At 39.2% G+C, this 17,738-nt stretch overlaps 1 protein-coding gene across 2 annotated transcripts; it reads left to right on the top strand.

The window, feature by feature from the left end:
• The first annotated feature begins 2,599 nt into the window (after positions 1 to 2,599).
• Positions 2,600 to 13,066, top strand: adprhl1 (ADP-ribosylhydrolase like 1). Of its 2 annotated transcripts, XM_083522437.1 has the most exons (7): positions 2,602 to 3,021; positions 4,393 to 4,557; positions 4,652 to 4,777; positions 6,214 to 6,354; positions 8,518 to 8,645; positions 10,523 to 10,655; positions 12,546 to 13,066. In XM_083522437.1, exons 1-7 carry the CDS (start codon positions 2,808 to 2,810, stop codon positions 12,713 to 12,715), a joined length of 1,077 nt encoding a protein of 358 aa, XP_083378563.1. In that variant the 5' UTR covers positions 2,602 to 2,807; the 3' UTR covers positions 12,716 to 13,066. The 2 variants fall into 2 exon arrangements, with proteins under 2 accessions (XP_083378564.1, XP_083378563.1); XM_083522438.1 differs by lacking the exon at positions 4,393 to 4,557 and having other exon boundaries at positions 2,600 to 3,021.
• Positions 13,067 to 17,738: the final 4,672 nt, after the last annotated feature.

Raw genomic sequence — 17,738 nt, 5'->3', positions numbered from 1 at the left:
TAGAATTTACTGTTAATTATTTCACATGTCAGGCTTCACTTTTTATTTTTGCGGTTCATCACTGGCTGATTAATTAATTGTTAATATAAAATTCTGCCCAAACTAAATCATACACGGAGAAAGAATTGTGTGAAGTTTATCAAATAAATGATGTGAAGTAAATAAAGGTTTTGGGACACCTGACCTTTCCAGCCGTATATGGTTGTACTTTGAGGCACACAATTCTCCAGGATCTTTGGATGCAGTAACAATAAAATTTCCCATCAATTGAACTTGGAGACCCAAACCTGAACCAGCAGGACAATGCACCTTTACACAAAGCCAGCTTCATGAAGATCTGCTTTACATGGGTTCGAATGAAACATTTTGAGAGGTCTGGAATAGAGCTCTGGCCTCAACTCACCTTTGGGATGAACTGGAAAACTGACAAACAAAATCCCAGAAGAGTGGAGATTATTGGAATAGCAAAAATAGACTAAATGATGAATGAGATGTGAAAAAAGCTCATACAAATATTTTTCAGAAACTTTTGTCATAAATAATATCGTTCTACTTCCCGTGGGCTCACCACCTGCAGGAGGGACCGTAAGGGACCGGTGCCGAGAGGATTGGGCAGCAGTCAAAGGCGGGGGCCTTGACAGCCCGATCCCTGGACACGGAGAAGTGTCTGGGGAATCTGCTTAGACTGCTGCCCCCGCGACCCGAATTACGGATAAGCGGGAGAAGATGAAATGAAATGAAATAATATCGTTCTATTAATAGATCGGTGTGTTAAGAGCAGTGGTGGGCGGGCAGGTCTTCTCTGCAGGCCTAAACACTATCAGAAGCACTGACCTACATTTACACCCTAAATTCTAATATTTGTTCCATGAAATTTTATTAATTTATTCCCAACAGTTTATTCTCTTCATTTCGTAGCGTTTCTCTTGGCCGCACTGATTCCAGTACGTGTATGTGGAGGTTAGATTTTTTGTCCAATTAGATTTCAGCCTCTATTTGCTGCCATGTCAATCAAATCTGCCCAGTGCCTTCAAAGTCAGTACTGATGGCTTTTTTACCTTCGTCTCTATGAGAAATAAATCTGTTTCGTTAACCAATCAGATGTAATATTCTCCTCACAGAATAGCATCAGCATTTTTCCATCAACTGATTGGTTGGTCAGAGGGAAACTGTTACGGCCAAGTTCAACTGGCAAAACACATCTGTAGCTCTGCACACATTAATACATCTGAATTAGACTTTTTTACGCCCACAATGACTGATGGAGGAAAAGAAATTTATATGGTCGCAGACATACTTAAAAATAAATTTTCAATAAAAGCTAGACATCGTGAGGAAGTCGACCAACCCTGAAGCTAGCTAGCTTGTCTCAGCCCAGGAAAGGGTTTGTTCTCCACTTCCAGACCAGTGAATACGAGCGGTACCACTGGATTACAGCCTCTGAGGATCGGTGCAAATTATGACTTTGCATCTTTGTGAGCAGGTTGTATTTTATTTAAATTGTTTATGTTTTTGTCATGTTATTCGACAAATATTGATTCTGAACTGCTTCAGATGATGTTGGTGCACAGTTGCGGTTGTAGTGTAGAGGTTTGGAGCTTGCTTTAGTAAAATAGTATTCACTCTCCATACGTGGAATGCCTTTCTTTCTGTAATGCCACGCGTTGTTATAATATTGATGGTTTCTATAATCGCGACGGGATAGTGGTGGTATTAAGAGGTGGATTAAGTCGGGAAAGTCCCCACTGAAGGCCCAGGTAGCGAATGAACAGCCCGACACTGGTAATGAGTAACAGAGTCTTTTTACATATAAACGGAGTTGATTAAGTAAAGAGTCTTGTGATAAAAATTATAATAGAAACATTATAGCCATAATAAATCATAGTACTTTGGATACTTAAGTACATTTGAAGGCAAATACTTTTGTACTTTTACACAAGTGAAAGTTTAAAAGGGAGCATTTTTACTTTTATTAGAGTTTTATTTTACCTACTGTATATCTACTTTTTACTCAAGTACATCGTTTGTGCACTTCATCCACCACTGAAATATAATATAGTCTGGACAGTTTGGCGAACATGTTTGCTCTGATTTACATATTGCCAGAATGAAGGTGAATGTAGCATTGTATCAAGCCTCATTTCTCACTTCCACTACAAGTGTAGCTTTGGCAGTACACTTAGAGCTGTTGCCCTGTTGGAAGGTGAAACTGGCTTATTATTTATTGTTTGGCTCAACGGGAAGGAATTTTTTATGTAATCACAACTTTAAACCCCACCCTTTAACATTATGGGCTTAATTTCCATGTACTCAAACATATAATTCCAGTTCTTTTTCATTTCAGACTAAAATTACAGAGTGTAAGATGTGGAAAATTGTATTGGAGCTGCAGATATATTTAAGGCCCTGAATTTAGTATGATGACTTTTTGCAGAAACTCTATTCTTTTCTTGTCTGTGGCTTTGGGAGGGGATTTAGTGCTGATCCTGGACCAGCTGCTAGTTTCTGGTGCCGTGGAGATTGCCTTTTTAGGAGACACCTGATCACTGGAACACAAAGAAGGCTTGGTGATAAGAGCCTGCTGGTTGTGTGTGGGGGTGTGTGTGAGAGAGATGAATAGGGCCGTGTTTTTTTTGGTCACTCTGAGGTAGTGAAGCCCAATCTGAAACATTACCAAACCAAGTAGATAAGCCTGGAAAAGCTTGGTAGCTCCTGTAGTGGTCCGGTCTAATATTTCACCAAGAACCCCCAGGTTTTGCCTAAAGAGAAACATTTGTGTCGATGGTGTAGCATTGTAGAGACACCTGATGGAGAAATTCCAGGCCGCGATGGTCCTCTGTGCGGTAGGAGATTCGCTGGGATACCGCAAAGGCCACTGGGAAAGCTGCATGTCAGGGTCTCAGATACAGAAAGAGCTCTCGGCTCTTGGCGGACTGGAAGCTCTTAAACTGGATTCAGAAAACTGGCCTTTGAGTGATGGAGCTCTGATGCACATGACCACAGCAGAGGCCCTTGTTACAGGTAAAGATGTGTTATTAGGTCAAATTCAACTACTCAAGCATGTAAGATTTTTAGAAAGAAAGGTTGGTTTTTTTTTTCACTAATACTTTCATTGAACTTTGTGTTTCAGGATTTAGAAAGTAATAGAGACCAACATTAACCTGTGTGTTCAGTCTTACCATAGACTTGTAATTTTATTGAAAGATTTCCATTTGGAAGAATTTATTGGAACTTGTTCTTCTTAGTCACAACAGGAGCTACAGTGATTGAGTTGAGGATTTCTTGTCAAATTAACATGAATGCATTTTAAACCTGTTTAAAATGAAATAAAATTTTTTAATATATTTCAAAAAGTTTAATAAATGTTAAATTTACTTTCTAATCAGGTTTTTAAAAAAATAAATAAAAAACATTAGGGAAGCTGGTCTTTGGTCTTAGTTTCAGGAAAAAGGAAAATAAGAGGAAGCAAGATGTAAATGTGTATGGTCCGATAGAGATACATTAGCAGGGTATGGGATTATTTCTCTAGATTTGCCATATAAAGCAGGAAAAAAGTCTCAGCGTATGCCTTGATCTCTTTTATCTCTCTCTTATCTCTGGGTGTCCATTATTATGAGAATGGAATCAAAATTTGTTTAATCTGTAGATGCACTTAGGTTAATACATAAGTAATAAATAACCCTGACATCATTAAAACCTTGTGGTCAAAGTCAGAATCATCGTCCTTTATCATACACCTAAACTCCAGCTGTCTACAGCTCCGAGTCTCCACCAAGCTGAGAATAGATCTTAAGGGTGATCCTCAACCAAAATGGGACAATGGTGGCCATCGACCCAGTATAATCATTGGGTTATTTAAAGCATGCTGCAGCTTATCTAACAGAACAGGACAGACTTTGGGTTTAGGTCTGTGTTTCTACTACTGAGAAAAACTCAGATCATTCTTTATATGTTGAGGATGGTTAAGATTAAGGGCAAGAGGTTAACTGCATAATCAGCCTCTTAATAATGTCTTGTAATTAGAACCCACCTAATCACCTCCACGGCTCTTAACCATCCCAGAACACATCAACAGCCACTAAGTGAAATCCTCCTGGAGCTATGTATGAGCTTGTTTTTTTTGGGATGTGGACAGACGGAATAGAGGGTGTGTGGCTACTGATGAGCCTCACTAATGCCCTGAAAGTATTTCTCTCTGACTGTTCCATACACACTATAGCTATATTTAGCTGGGCACACTAGTGCTCAGTTGCCTGGAATGCTAAGCATGCTAACACCACATAACAGCACAGAGATTGAAAAAAAAAGGATTCACTGTTCTGATGTGTGACATCATGAAGCAAAAAGTAGAGAAAATGTTAAAGTATGTGTATGCTGGATTGTGTTGCCAAGATTACTGGTGTCTGGAAGACTTATACAGAGAGGTTGTGCGCCTTTATGTGGCTGCCATGGTGTCCCTTCAAGGCCGAACTCCCGACCCCAGCACAGTAGAAGCTTGTGCTCTCCTCAAACCTGATAACTACCTGCTGGCCTGGCACACACCGTTTAATGAGAAAGGTACATCTTAATTCACAGCAGTACACCCAGTCCTGTACTGGGTGAATGTATGAGTATTTACTTTGACAATATTTGTATTTCCCACTGCTTACAGGCTCTGGTTTTGGAGCTGCCACAAAAGCTATGTGTGTGGGCATGCGCTACTGGCAGCCTGAAAGACTGGAAAACCTGGTGGAAGTGAGCATCGAAATCGGCCGGATGACCCACAACCACCCCATAGGTACCACATGGTCCTCATTTCACAAGTCATAGAATTATGACTAGCTAAAAAATCGACTTCCACTGGTATGGTCTAGTCATTTATTAAAAAAAATATACTCAGTGAGAAATATTTATCTGTTTGGAAATACTGTATATCATTCAGTGTTCCTTTTAAAGCCACACCCCCAAAACACTTTCCTGGAAAGCTTGAATGCTAGTGATTGTGGAGATGGTGCATTCTTCCCATGCCATGCCTATTATGTTCTGTTTATAACTAAACTATATCTGATCTCCAGGTCACTGCTTTTTGATCTGAACATTCCAGTCATGTCCAATCCACACCATTGATATAAATCAAGATTTAAAAGCCTGTTCTTTATATCAGCGGGTGTGTAGTTAACATTTCTCTATGCTGTAAATACACTATATGAACAAACATTGTAGAATCTTGTGGACACCTGACCACAACCTGTGGTATGTGCTTTTTCGACACCCCAGTTCTCTTCACACTCTTCTGGGAAGATAGCCACTAGATTTCTACTAGATTTTGGAGTGTGCTTGTGGAGATTTGGGCTCATTTAGCCATACGAGTGTTAGTAAAATCAGGTAGTGATGGAAGGTGAGGTAAGGAAACCTGGGGTGGAGTCATGGTTCCAAATCATCCCAAAGGTGTTTAATAGGGTTGATGGTCAGAGCTCTATAGAAGGCCAATCGAGATCTTTCACTCCAACTCATATAAACCATTTGTGTACAGGGGCATTGTCATGCTGGAACAGGTTTGGGTCTCCTAGTTCCTAGTTCTCCAAGTAAGTAAAAATGTAATGCTATGACATCACAATTGTGTGTCTTCAACTTTGTGGTAACAGTTTGGAGATCAACCACATATGGCTGGAGAAGTCAGGGGACAAAATACTTTAGTCCATATAATATACAAGCATTGTTTTGGTTGCAAAAGGTCCCCTGGTGGTCTAGTGGTTAAGATGCAGCGCTCCCACCGCTGCGACCCGGGTTCGATTCCCGGTCAGGGAACCGTCCCCAGCCACTCTTAGTGCCGGTCCCAAGCCCGGATAAATTGGGGAGGGTTGCGTTAGGAAGGGCATCCAGCGTAAAACATGTGCCAAATCAAACGTGCGGAGGATCCGCTGTGGCGACCCCTAACGGGAGAAGCCGAAAAGAAAGTTTTGGTTGCAAAAAATCCTACTATCAAAATGACATGCTATTACATGACTAATCAATGGGGGTTGGGGTAAACAGAAATCTTTCACTTTAGCTTTATTTTATTGGAATTTAATATTTTATTAAATTTATTGCAATCTAATAACAATATGACATTTAATCATGAATAAACAGTTATTAATGACTAAATGTTTAAATACTATGCTGAAGAAAATTATTTTATCATCCGGTTAGTTAAAATTTTAATGGATTCTAATTTTGTACATCTACTGTGTACAGGCTTTTTGGGATCTCTTTGTTCTGCCCTATTTGCTTCATATGCAGTCCAAGGAAAGCCATTGGTGAACTGGGGTCGTGATCTCATGAAGGTGATCCCCAAGGCTGAAGATTACTGCAGGAAGACTATACGCCACATCGCAGGTTTGGTAACTAAGAACAATGCTGCAACAACAAAAAAACGTACACACGATATCTAACATTTAAAATACAATCCCAGTTTTGCTAATGTTGGGACACTGTGTTAAATGTAAATAAAAACAGAATGCAACGATTATGCAAACCTCATAAACCCATATATTGAGCCCATATTAAACTGAGTAAATGTACCAGTACAATTCTGAGGAAAATCTAAAATGTTTTTAATTTGATGATGGCAACACATCTCTAAAAGGTTGGGACACAGGGCAACAAAAGGCTGGAAAAGTAGGTACATTTTGCAACTATTTGTTAATTATTTAAGTTAATTGGAAACAGGTATGATTGGGTGTAAAAAGTTTATCTTAGAGAGGCAGAGTCTCTCAGAAGTAACAATGGGTGTTGAATACCATCAAACAATTTTAAGAATTTGGAGAAATCTTTGTGTGCAAGGGACAAAAGTTGAAAATCAATATTGAATTTGAAATCACTGCATTACACACTTAGAAATCATCCATCCATCCATCCATTTTCTCCCGCTTATCCGTAATTCGGGTCGCGGGGGCAGCAGTCTAAGCAGGCCCCCGCCTCCGACTGCTGCCCAATCCTCATAGCACCGTCCCTTACGGTCCCTCCTGCAGGTGGTGAGCCCACAGGAAGGCGGCCCCACGTCACTCCGGCGTCACGGACCTTGATATTTCCCTCGTAAGGGACCCCCGGAGCATAGAGGGTTAAGGGCCTTGCTCAAGGGCCCAAGAAATCAATTAAATAAAATGTGTCTGTGTCGTCCACAAATGCAGCCTAAAGCTTTATTGTTCAAATAAGAAGCCATATGTGAACATGATCCGGAAATGCCGCCATCCTCTCTGGGCAGAAGCTCATTCACAATGGACTGAGGCAAAGTGAAAATTTGTTTTGTGGTCAGACGAAATGAAATTAAAAAATTTTTTTTTATTAAAAGCAGAATCAATGCTGTGAGGTATGTATAGGTTTTATAAGAAATAAATGTTTTCATCTGGACGTTTTTTTTCTTCTTCAACAAGACAACGCTAAACTGCATATTGCGTTTTTTACAATAGCATTGCTTTGTAGTAGAGTCCGGGTGCTGAGCTGACCTGCCTGCAGTCTAGAACTTCCACTAACTGAAAGCATTTGCTGTGTTGTGAAGTGGAAAATATGATAAAGAAGACCAAGGACTGTTGAACAACTGAAATCCTGTATCAGAAACATATGGGACATTTGAAAAAAAAACAGAATTGATTTTTTACATAAAATGGTTCAGTCCCTCAGTTTAAATAATTAATAAAATAAATAATTAATATGATTTCTATGTTCTATTGTAAATAAAATATATTTTTATAAGATTTGCACATCATTGCATTCCGTTTTTATATTCATTTTACACAGCATTCTAACTTTTTTTGGAATTAGGGTTATATATCTATCCTCTTAGACATTAATTCATGTAAGAATTCGCATAATCTTTTGGCAATAAGTCTTTCAAAACATCTGGCCACTTTATTAGGAACGCCTGCACACAATGTTATATTCTGTTATTATAGCCCATCTGCCTTAAGGTTTGTCTTCTTGAGCATTCTAGCATGCTTAGGTGAGTTAACATCACCTTAATTAAACCAGTGTGAACACAAAATGGGATGTTTTTGACCATACTCCTTTTCTGATATTTGCAGTGAACACTGGCTGATTGAATGACTTTGTAAACAGTAAAGGTTAACAAGAAGTAAAGTGAGCTTTAGATCAAGTCAAATCAAGTCAAGTGGCTTTTATTGTTATCCCAGACATATACACTGTTGTACAGAGTAAAATAAAACAACAATCCCCCAAGACTAAGATGATGCATGAAATAAATACAAGATGATGCAATAGACAATATGAACTGGTACTATAAATAAAGTGCACATGTGCATAAATGTGCAAACAACATTTAGTGCAAACACAACAAAATGAGACAATAAACACAGTGACAGTGCAGCACTCACCAGTACAGTAACGGTAAAATAATTGTTTATATAATAATAAATACTAACCATGTAAACACTGTTTTTTCAGCAGCAGTGAAATGCATAAATGTCTATTGATCAGTATGTAATATTGTAAAAGCAACTTTTCCTAAACTCTACTCACTGTGTAAATAATCTCTCTTTTCAGAATACCAGGAGAAATGGTTTTACTTTGAAGCCAAGTGGCAGTTCTATTTGCAGGAGAGAGGGATCGAGGAGGAGGGACAGAACAAGCCTATCTTTCCTAATACATATGATGCAGATGAGATGGATAAGGTAAAGCCTTAATTCCATGTTATTATACACCTCAAATTGTGAAATATACAGGCATAGGTATGAACTTTAAGTTTTGATTTGTTAGATTAGTGTGTGAGATATAGTTTCTGGATAGCGGCTAATGCTAACGCTATTGATTTTTCAAGCATGCGCAAAACAAATCGTATTTCTGGTACTGAGTGAGTAGTTACAGTGACACTGCCCTAATTCTAGTTTCTTTTTTTATGCCCCTGGCAGTGTTATGTATGTTTTCAGGTTTCATAAAAATAACTTAAAAAATGCTCAAAGTGCAAGGCAGTCAATTAATACATTCCTGAGATGTTAACTATGTTCTGCACGTCAAAAGGACTGCATTCAGTACCAAACCCGAAAGCCCTGTACCAAAAAGTTTCCATATGAATACGTGTACTGTTACAATTCTCTCATACTGACCACTAGATGTTTAACATGGCGCCTCATGGCACAGAACTCTCTGAGGATCTAAGAATTTAAATTGTTGCTCTCCACAAAAATGGCCAAAGCTATAAGAAGATCAGTAACACCCTGAAACATAGTTACAGTACAGTGACCAGGGTCATACAGAGGTTTTCCAAGACGGTTTCCACTTGAATAAGGCCTCAAAAAACAGACACATGAGTGCTGCAGCATTGCTTTAGTGGTTGCAGAAGCAAAGGGTCCACTTGTCCGTACTCAGACCGTACGCTGGACATGGCAACAAGTCAGTTTGCATGGCAGTCATCCCAAAAGGAGCCTCTTCTGAAGTTGGTTTACAATAAAACCCACAAACATTTTGCTAAAGACGACCTGTCCAAGAGCATGAATTACTGGAACCATGTCATGTGGTCTGATGAGATAAACTTGTTTGGATCAGATGATGTCCAGCATGTGTGACGACGCCCTGGTGAGGAGAACCAAGAAAATTGTGCCTTGCCTACAGTCAAACATGGTGGTGGTAGCATCATGGTCTGGGGCTGCATGAGTGCTGATGGTACTGGAGAGCTGTGGTTCATTGAAGGAAACATGGATGTACTGTGACTGAGGATCCCAGCAACAACCTGTGCAGCTCTGGTGAATTCCATGCCCAGGAGGATTAACGCAGTGTGTTCACAGGGTGTACTCACTTTGGTTGCCAGCTATTTTGACAATTATGGCTGTATGTTGAGTTATTTTCATATAATAATTTTCATATAATTTTTTTCATATTTTATATATATAAACAGGCAATATGCCTACAGTACCAGTCAAAATCTATTTTCTTTCCTAAAAGATGCCAGCTAGTATTCAAAAGAAGATATTCTAGACTAGCTGTGTGTATATGTGTGTCTATGACTTTGTATACATAACACAACCACAACTAGTGTATTTAAGATTTAAGGAAGATGCCTGAAACACGTTTAAATATGAATATGAATAAATATGAAAATAAAGACCAACCTAGGTGAAGCATGATGGTATAGCATATAATACTGCTGCCTTTTAGGACCACTGTAATCAGTTTGATCCTGAGCTCAGGTTACAGTCTTGGTGGGATTTTGCATGTTCTGCATAGGATTCCTCTGAGTTTCTTGCCTAAAACATGCTGGATGGTCAGGGATAATCTGTCTAGAGTGCATTCCCAATGTAGCATCATGATTCTTTGGATAGGCTCTAAATATACAAGATAAGATGCTTAATGAAAATAAACGAATGACATGACAAACTAACTAACATGACCAGTTTTTGAAGTCAGCTGTGATGCCCATAGATGCAGGCAACCAGAATATTGCATAGACCTCAGACCCAAGTAGCTATTAGTAGCTATTAGCACCAGCATGAAATGTTGTTAACTTCAAATATAGTTTTTATCTGTAAAAGTAATTATACTGCATCTCTCTCAGTTGTATAAAAGTTGGAGTTCAGAAGGTCGAGGAGGGCATAGAGGCCACGATGCACCCATGATCGCCTACGATGCTCTGCTGGCTGCAGGCTCAGACTGGGGCGAGCTGTGCAAAAGGGCCATGTTTCATGGAGGTAAATTGTCAATATTAACCCAGAACCAAAAAAAAAGTATAAAGAGGGTAGAAATATAATATTTATTTTTTAGAGCAACATTTTAAATAAGCTCAAAGTTTGTATTCATTGCTAATTTTCACTTAGACGATATACAGGTGCATCTCAATAAATTAGAATATCATTACAAAATTGATTTATTTTAGTAATTCAATACAAAAAGTGAAACTTGTACATTATATAGATTCATCACACACAGACTGATATATTTCTAATGTTTATTTCTTTTTATTTTGATAATTATGGCTTACAGCTAATAAAAACCCTAAATTCAGTATCTAAGAAAATTAGGATATGGTGAAAAAGTTCAATATTGGAGACTCGTGGTGTCACACTCTAATCAGCTCATTAAATCCAAACACCTACAAAAGGTTTCCTGAGCCTTTAAATGGTGTCTCAGTCTGGTTCAGGCTACACAATAATGGGGAAGACTGCTGACTTGACAGTTGTCCAGATGATGATCATTGACACCCTGCACATGGAGGGTAAGACACAAAAGGTCATTGCTAAAGAAGCTGCTGTTCACAGAGTGCTGTATACAAGCACATTAATGGAAAGTTGAATGAAAGGGAAAAAAGTGGTAGAAAAAGGTGAAACAAAGCCATTTGGGGAGATTCACAAAGACTGGGCTGCAGCTGGAGTCAGTGCATCAAGAGCCTCCACACACAGATGCATACATGGGCTACAACTGACGCATTCCTTGTGTAAAACCACTCCTGAACCAGAGAAAACGTCAGAGGTGTCTTACCTGGGCAAAGGACAAAAAGGACTGGACTGTTGCTTAGTGGGACAAAGTTGTCTTTTCAGATGAAAGGAAAGAAAATGTAGCATTTCATTTGGTAATCAAGGTCCCAGAGTCTGTAGGAAGAGAGGAGAGGCACAGAATCCAAGTTGCTTGAGGTCCAGTGTAAAGTTTGCACAGTCAGAGGTTGTTCAAGGAGTCGTGTCATCTGCTGGTGTTGGTGTTTTATCAAGTCCAAGGTCAGCACAGCTGTCTACCAGGAAGTTTTGGAGCACTTCATGCCTACCCTCTGCTGACCAGCTTTATAGAGATGCTGATTTCAAGTTCCAGCAGGATTTGGCACCTGCCCACACTGCCAAAAGTACTAATACCTGGTTTAAGGACTCTGGTATCCATGTTCTTGATTGGCCAGCAAACTCGCCCAACCTATTGTAAAGTGGAAGATATGAGACACCAGACCCAACAACGTAGAAGAGCTAAAGGCTGCTATGAGAGCAACCTGGGCTTCCATAACATCACAGACCGATCGCCTCCATGCCCCACCGCATTATTTCAGTAATTCATGCAAAAGGAGCCCCGACCGAGTATTGAGTTCTGTACATGTTCATCCCTTTCAGTAGTCCCACATTTCTGTGTTAAATCTTTTATTTATATATATATATATATATATATTTTTTTTAATTGGTTTTATATTTAAATAATATTCAAATTTTCTGAGATTCTGAATTTTGGGTTTCATTATCTGTGAGCCAAAATCATTAAAATGTAAAGAAATAAACACTTGAAATATATTCAGTCTGTGTGTAATGAATCTATATAATATACGCATTTCACATTTTGTATTAAATTACTAAAATAAATCAACTTTTTAATAATATTCTAATTTATTGAGATGCACCTGTATGTAAATGAATTTCTATTTTATTGATAATTTTTGTTTAACATACAAACAAAAGAGGATTGCCTGCCCCAAAGATTTTTGATCTAGATGGTCAGGAGTTGTGCCAATTCATGATATCTGCATGTATTCATGTATAATCAAGTAATTCAATAATTATTATTAAGATAGATGTATACAGAAAGAAATCTTGACACTAAAACTGTTCCAGGGGAAAGCAGTGCTACAGGTCTGATTTCTGGATGTCTCTATGGCCTGCTTTACGGACTGAAACACGTGCCTTCAGGACTGTACCAAGACCTCGAAAAGAAGGAAAAACTAGAGGAGCTTGGAGTCAAACTGTACCACACGGCATCTGCGGAAAAGAATCTAGAGAAGTAACAGCTCTGCCCCTCACCTTCTTGTTAACACGTAGAGTTGACATGGTTCACAAGGTGCACAGATACACACCCCTCCTGTACCTTTTCTCGGCATTCGGTTTGCTCTGACACTATCATCCTTTGTCCGTTAAAAGTTTGGTAAGTTATTAAAGCTTGTTAGGACTGCTGATTTCCACTTAGATGATATATATAAATGAATTGCTATTTCAAGGATAATGGATGTAAAATATATTTATTTAGATGGTCAGGAGTTGTGCCAATTTATGATGTCTGCTCAATCTATAGTAAATAAATAGCATGTGTGCATGTTGGGATGTGAGTATATAATGTAAATTAAAAGACATTAAACAAATCTGACTTTTTAATATCTTTTATTTAATATTTTACTCCTAATTGCAATACCACACAGCTAAATAAATAGTATTCCTACTTGTAAACATCTGACTTTTCACACGACATGATATAATGTTCTGATTTTTCATCAATCTCAGAGGATTTCCCAGTAAAAATAGTCTGAGGCAAAGATTGAATATCCAAAATGCAGTGTGAAACCTCAGAGTCCCTAAAAAAACCCTAAACCTTCTCTATCCCTGGTATGTCCCTGATTAAACCTAACCATCATCTAGCTTAAATGCACAAAGCTTTACAGCAGAGGCTCTGATTCTTACAGAATAACCAAGTCCCCCATTTATGTCTTGTTTTTGCTATATTGGGGCCTTTGTACAAAAAAAAGGCTGTTACAGATACGCTATTGAGGATCTTTGAGTATAAAGAATGGCTTTTTTGTTTCATACAGAGCAGAACAGGAAAGACCTCAAGGAGTCATTTCCCTAGAGAACAACATAGCAGTAAATGGCAGGACACTTAAACAGCTAATCTTGGAACGCTCAACCGGTCCAGTGGTCCGAGAGATTCTGGACACTCTGTTGCAATATATTAACCAGGAGTTGCCAAGGCTGGGCACAGATACCCAGAAGAGGCCTGTAAATAAGAACACCGTGAATAAGAATATTAAGAAACCAGGAGTTTGTCAACCTACCAGCTTTCAGCTTCTTCAATCCAAGTATATGTTGAGCAACCCCAAGCCGGCTTTGACACACAGAAGAGAAGTGGGCACTTTGAAATTAAAACAAGTCTACAAATTAATGGAAATGGACAAACCCATCAATGAAACAGGGCAAGAAAGGAAGGTAGCGAGGCTCAAGGTGCGAGACATGATTGCCAGATTTGCAGCGGTTGAGCAGAAGGAGACGACGGAGTTTGAGACAAGAGACTTGGCCAGACATGTTAACCCCAGTCCTGTTTTATCTAATGTGATCAAGAGACTTAAGGATCTGCCAAACTTGCAAAAAAGAAATGGTTTGAACGAGCATAAGATGCCAGAGTGTGCAATAAAGTATAACCCAATGGGGATAAAGAAGCAGCTAAACAAAAAGAAGCGTCTAAACAAAAGAAAGCTCAAGATTTATTTATTCTTGACAAGCAGGAGAAACAGGTGATAAGTAAGTCTGCCAGCTTAAAGAAACACAGCATTAGCCTGGAGGAACAGCAAAGTCCTTTGGCTGTAGTAAAATGCTCACCGTACAGCTTACTCGAGACTGAACTTGTTTGTTTATCTCTGACTCAGCAGACAGTGAGGTATGGAAAAGTCCAAATGATTTTCCTAAGATCTTTGTTGGTGAACTTCCAACCTGAGCCTGAGTATGGACTTCTTGTGATTGAGAACCCAGAGCGATGGAATCTACCAACAGTCTTACCACACCCTAATATTTGGGAACTGTCCTGTTCAACAAGAGTACGTTTGGATCATTGCCACCACAAACAGAACTTACTGGAGCTACAGCCTTATAATAATGGCACAGAGGTGCCATGCCCTGACCAGGCAGGAATACAAACCATGAAGCACTTGGCCTCTGATATTCAGCATAAGATGCACCAGGAGATCCTTCAGAATGATACAGCTGAGTTTGCTCAATATAAAGATCAGCGTTCAGAAGATTGTCGCAAAATACATATAACCCATACTTCTCCCATCATACTAACAGCCAGTGAATCTTATTCACCAAAGCAGTGCATGATTCCCAGTCTTTTGTCAGATGTACTGGTAGGTAAACCCATTAGGACTGACAGTGAGACTCTGGAGCCCATGACCTCTTCTACATCATTATTCACACCAGTAAAACCAATTAAGACCACAACATTTGAGCATTGTGACAAACATATGTCCCAAGACACATCTCAACATCTAACCTCATGTACAAGAAAAGCCTGCAAAGATTCGAATCATGCTAGTAATGACAATGAACAAGATTTCCCTAATTTGTCAGGAAAACCTGTACTAAACCAAACGATTCCGGAAGGCAATTCATGCAGCCAGACGACATCAAACAGTCAACCTTTGCAAATGATGAAGAATGAACAAAATCCACCTTCACTAAAAGAAAGTCCAAAATACACAACATTTAATTATAATGATCCCTCTGCAATGAGGACTTACGTACCAAAGACTATTAGGTTCACCGATACCTTCAACTTCTGATTTCTCAACATGCATTAGACAATGAGGAGTTTATTCTTATTGCAGGCAGCATCGAGTCAACACACAAGATATATTGAACACAATATGGCTATCAGCGGTAAAGTATCACCTGACCATCACCTCAAACTTCTTAAAGACATGGTTTGCCAAGGTTGGAGTGAAAGAACTTTCGTGTCCTACACAAAACCCTGACCTCAAATCTTTGGAAAAAATTGGAACACTATTGTACTCCAGGCCTCCTCACCCAACATCAGTGCCTGACGACAGAAATGCACTTGTAGCTACAGTATATGAATACAATCCTGAAATATCAAAGTGCATTCTGTTTACTGAAGGGGAAAAGACAATGGGATGTACAGCTATAAATTCATGACCCATGTTCTTCTGAGGCCATTAGGATAAAAAGAACAGAACTTTACAGCACAGTGTTCTTTCTTCAAAATTATTATTATTTTTTAATATTCCAGTGATGCTAGAGTCACAGTCAGTCATGTTACAGCACTGTAGGAATACAGAGGGTTGAGGGCCTTGCTCAAGGGCCCCAAGAGTGTTAGCTTGGCTATCCTGGGGCTTGAACTGCTGACCTTCGAATCAGTAACCCAAAGCCTTAACCACTGAGCTTCCACTTCCACCAATAACAACCAAGATGGTTTCTATGTATTATATAGGATTGATATTTATGTCTTAATATCATAGCTCACTGAAGTGATAGTATATAGAAAAAACATTAAAAGAAAAAAAAACATTTTAACTGAATATACAGTACATACCGGATATGAATGTATTTCAGTATATACAAATAAGTAAGTGCGTTTCGTGACCATGTGTACTGTGAAACATCAAAACCTCACTGTTCCAATTTTTGTGAAGGGCATTGTAAGCACTCTGCTCCACCTCCTGAAGGACTTTCAAACCAAAATAATTAACAATATGAAGCAGTTAGAGCTTTGACCTCAGCTATTATATGTAATGATGCTCAGTAAATAAAGTGAGGTAATGGAAATTCCAGTGGGAGGTTCTGTAACATGAGCAACACACCCGGTTCACGAGGGAGTGGTTCTGTAGAGCTTGTCAAAGGAAAAAGAGGCTATTATTTATGTACATCATTGTCTAAAGCAGATTTAAGAACATGAGTGTAAAAGCATCTGGCGATTAATACGTCTTTACTGTTCGTTCATTATAGATATTTAATATTGCATATGTGTTTTTTCTTTTTCAAGGTTAAACCTCTTATACCTCGGTCTGTTTGCTCTTCATGTGATTAACGACAGAGCTATTTGTTGAAACACACCTGGCCTAGTTTTCCCAAAGCAACATAATAAAAGCTAACCCTGTCATTTTCTTTGCACAACCATTTGGAAATATCATGCTATATATATATATATATATACAGTGAGGAAAATAAGTATTTGAACACCCTGCTATTTTGCAAGTTCTCCCACTTAGAAATCATGGAGGGGTCTGAAATTGTCATCGTAGGTGCATGTCCACTGTTAGAGACATAATCTAAAAAAAAAAAATCCAGAAATCACAATATATGATTTTTAAACTATTTGTTTGTATGATACAGCTGCAAATAAGTATTTGAACACCTGAGAAAGTCAATGTTAATATTTGGTACAGTAGCATTTGTTTGAGGTCAAACGTTTCCTGTAGTTTTTCACCAGGTTGCACACACTGCAGGAGGGATTTTGGCCCACTTCTCCACACAGATCTTCTCTAGATCAGTTAGGTTTCTGGCCTGTCGCTGAGAAACACGGAGTTTGAGCTCCCTCCAAAGATTCTCTATTGGGTTTAGGTCTGGAGACTGGCAAGGCCACGCCAGAACCTTGAGATGCTTCTTACAGAGCCACTCCTTGGTTATCCTGGCTGTGTGCTTCGGGTCATTGTCATGTTGGAAGACCCAGCCTCGACCCATCTTCAATGCTCTAACTGAGGGAAGGAGGTTGTTCCCCAAAATCTCGCAATACATGGCCCCGGTCATTCTCTTCTTAATACAGTGCAGTTGCCCTGTCCCATGTGCAGAAAAACACCCCCAAAGCATGATGCTACCACCCCCATGCTTCACAGTAGGGATGGTGTTCTTGGGATGGTACTCATCATTCTTCTTCCTCCAAACACGTTTAGTGAAATTATGACCCAAAAGTTCTATTTTGGTCGCATCTGACCACATGACTTTCTCCCATGACTCCTCTGGATCATCCAAATGGTCATTGGCAAACTTAAGACGTGCCTGGACATATGGTGGTTTAAGCAGGGGAACCTTCCGTGCCATGCATGATTTCAAACCATGACGTCTTAGTGTATTACCAACAGTAACCTTGGAAACGGTGGTCCCAGCTCTTTTCAGGTCATTGACCAGCTCCTCCCGTGTAGTTCTGGGTTGATTTCTCACCTTCCTTAGGATCATTGAGACCCAACGAGGTGAGATCTTGCATGGAGCCCCAGTCCGAGGGAGATTGACAGTCATGTTTAGCTTCTTCCA

Source organism: Silurus aristotelis, assembly GCF_946808225.1.
Source record: "Silurus aristotelis genome assembly, chromosome: 20".
Classification (NCBI taxonomy): domain Eukaryota; kingdom Metazoa; phylum Chordata; class Actinopteri; order Siluriformes; family Siluridae; genus Silurus; species Silurus aristotelis.
The sequence above is the reverse complement of the archived record's forward strand: the minus strand, read 5'-3'. Positions and strand labels throughout refer to the sequence as shown.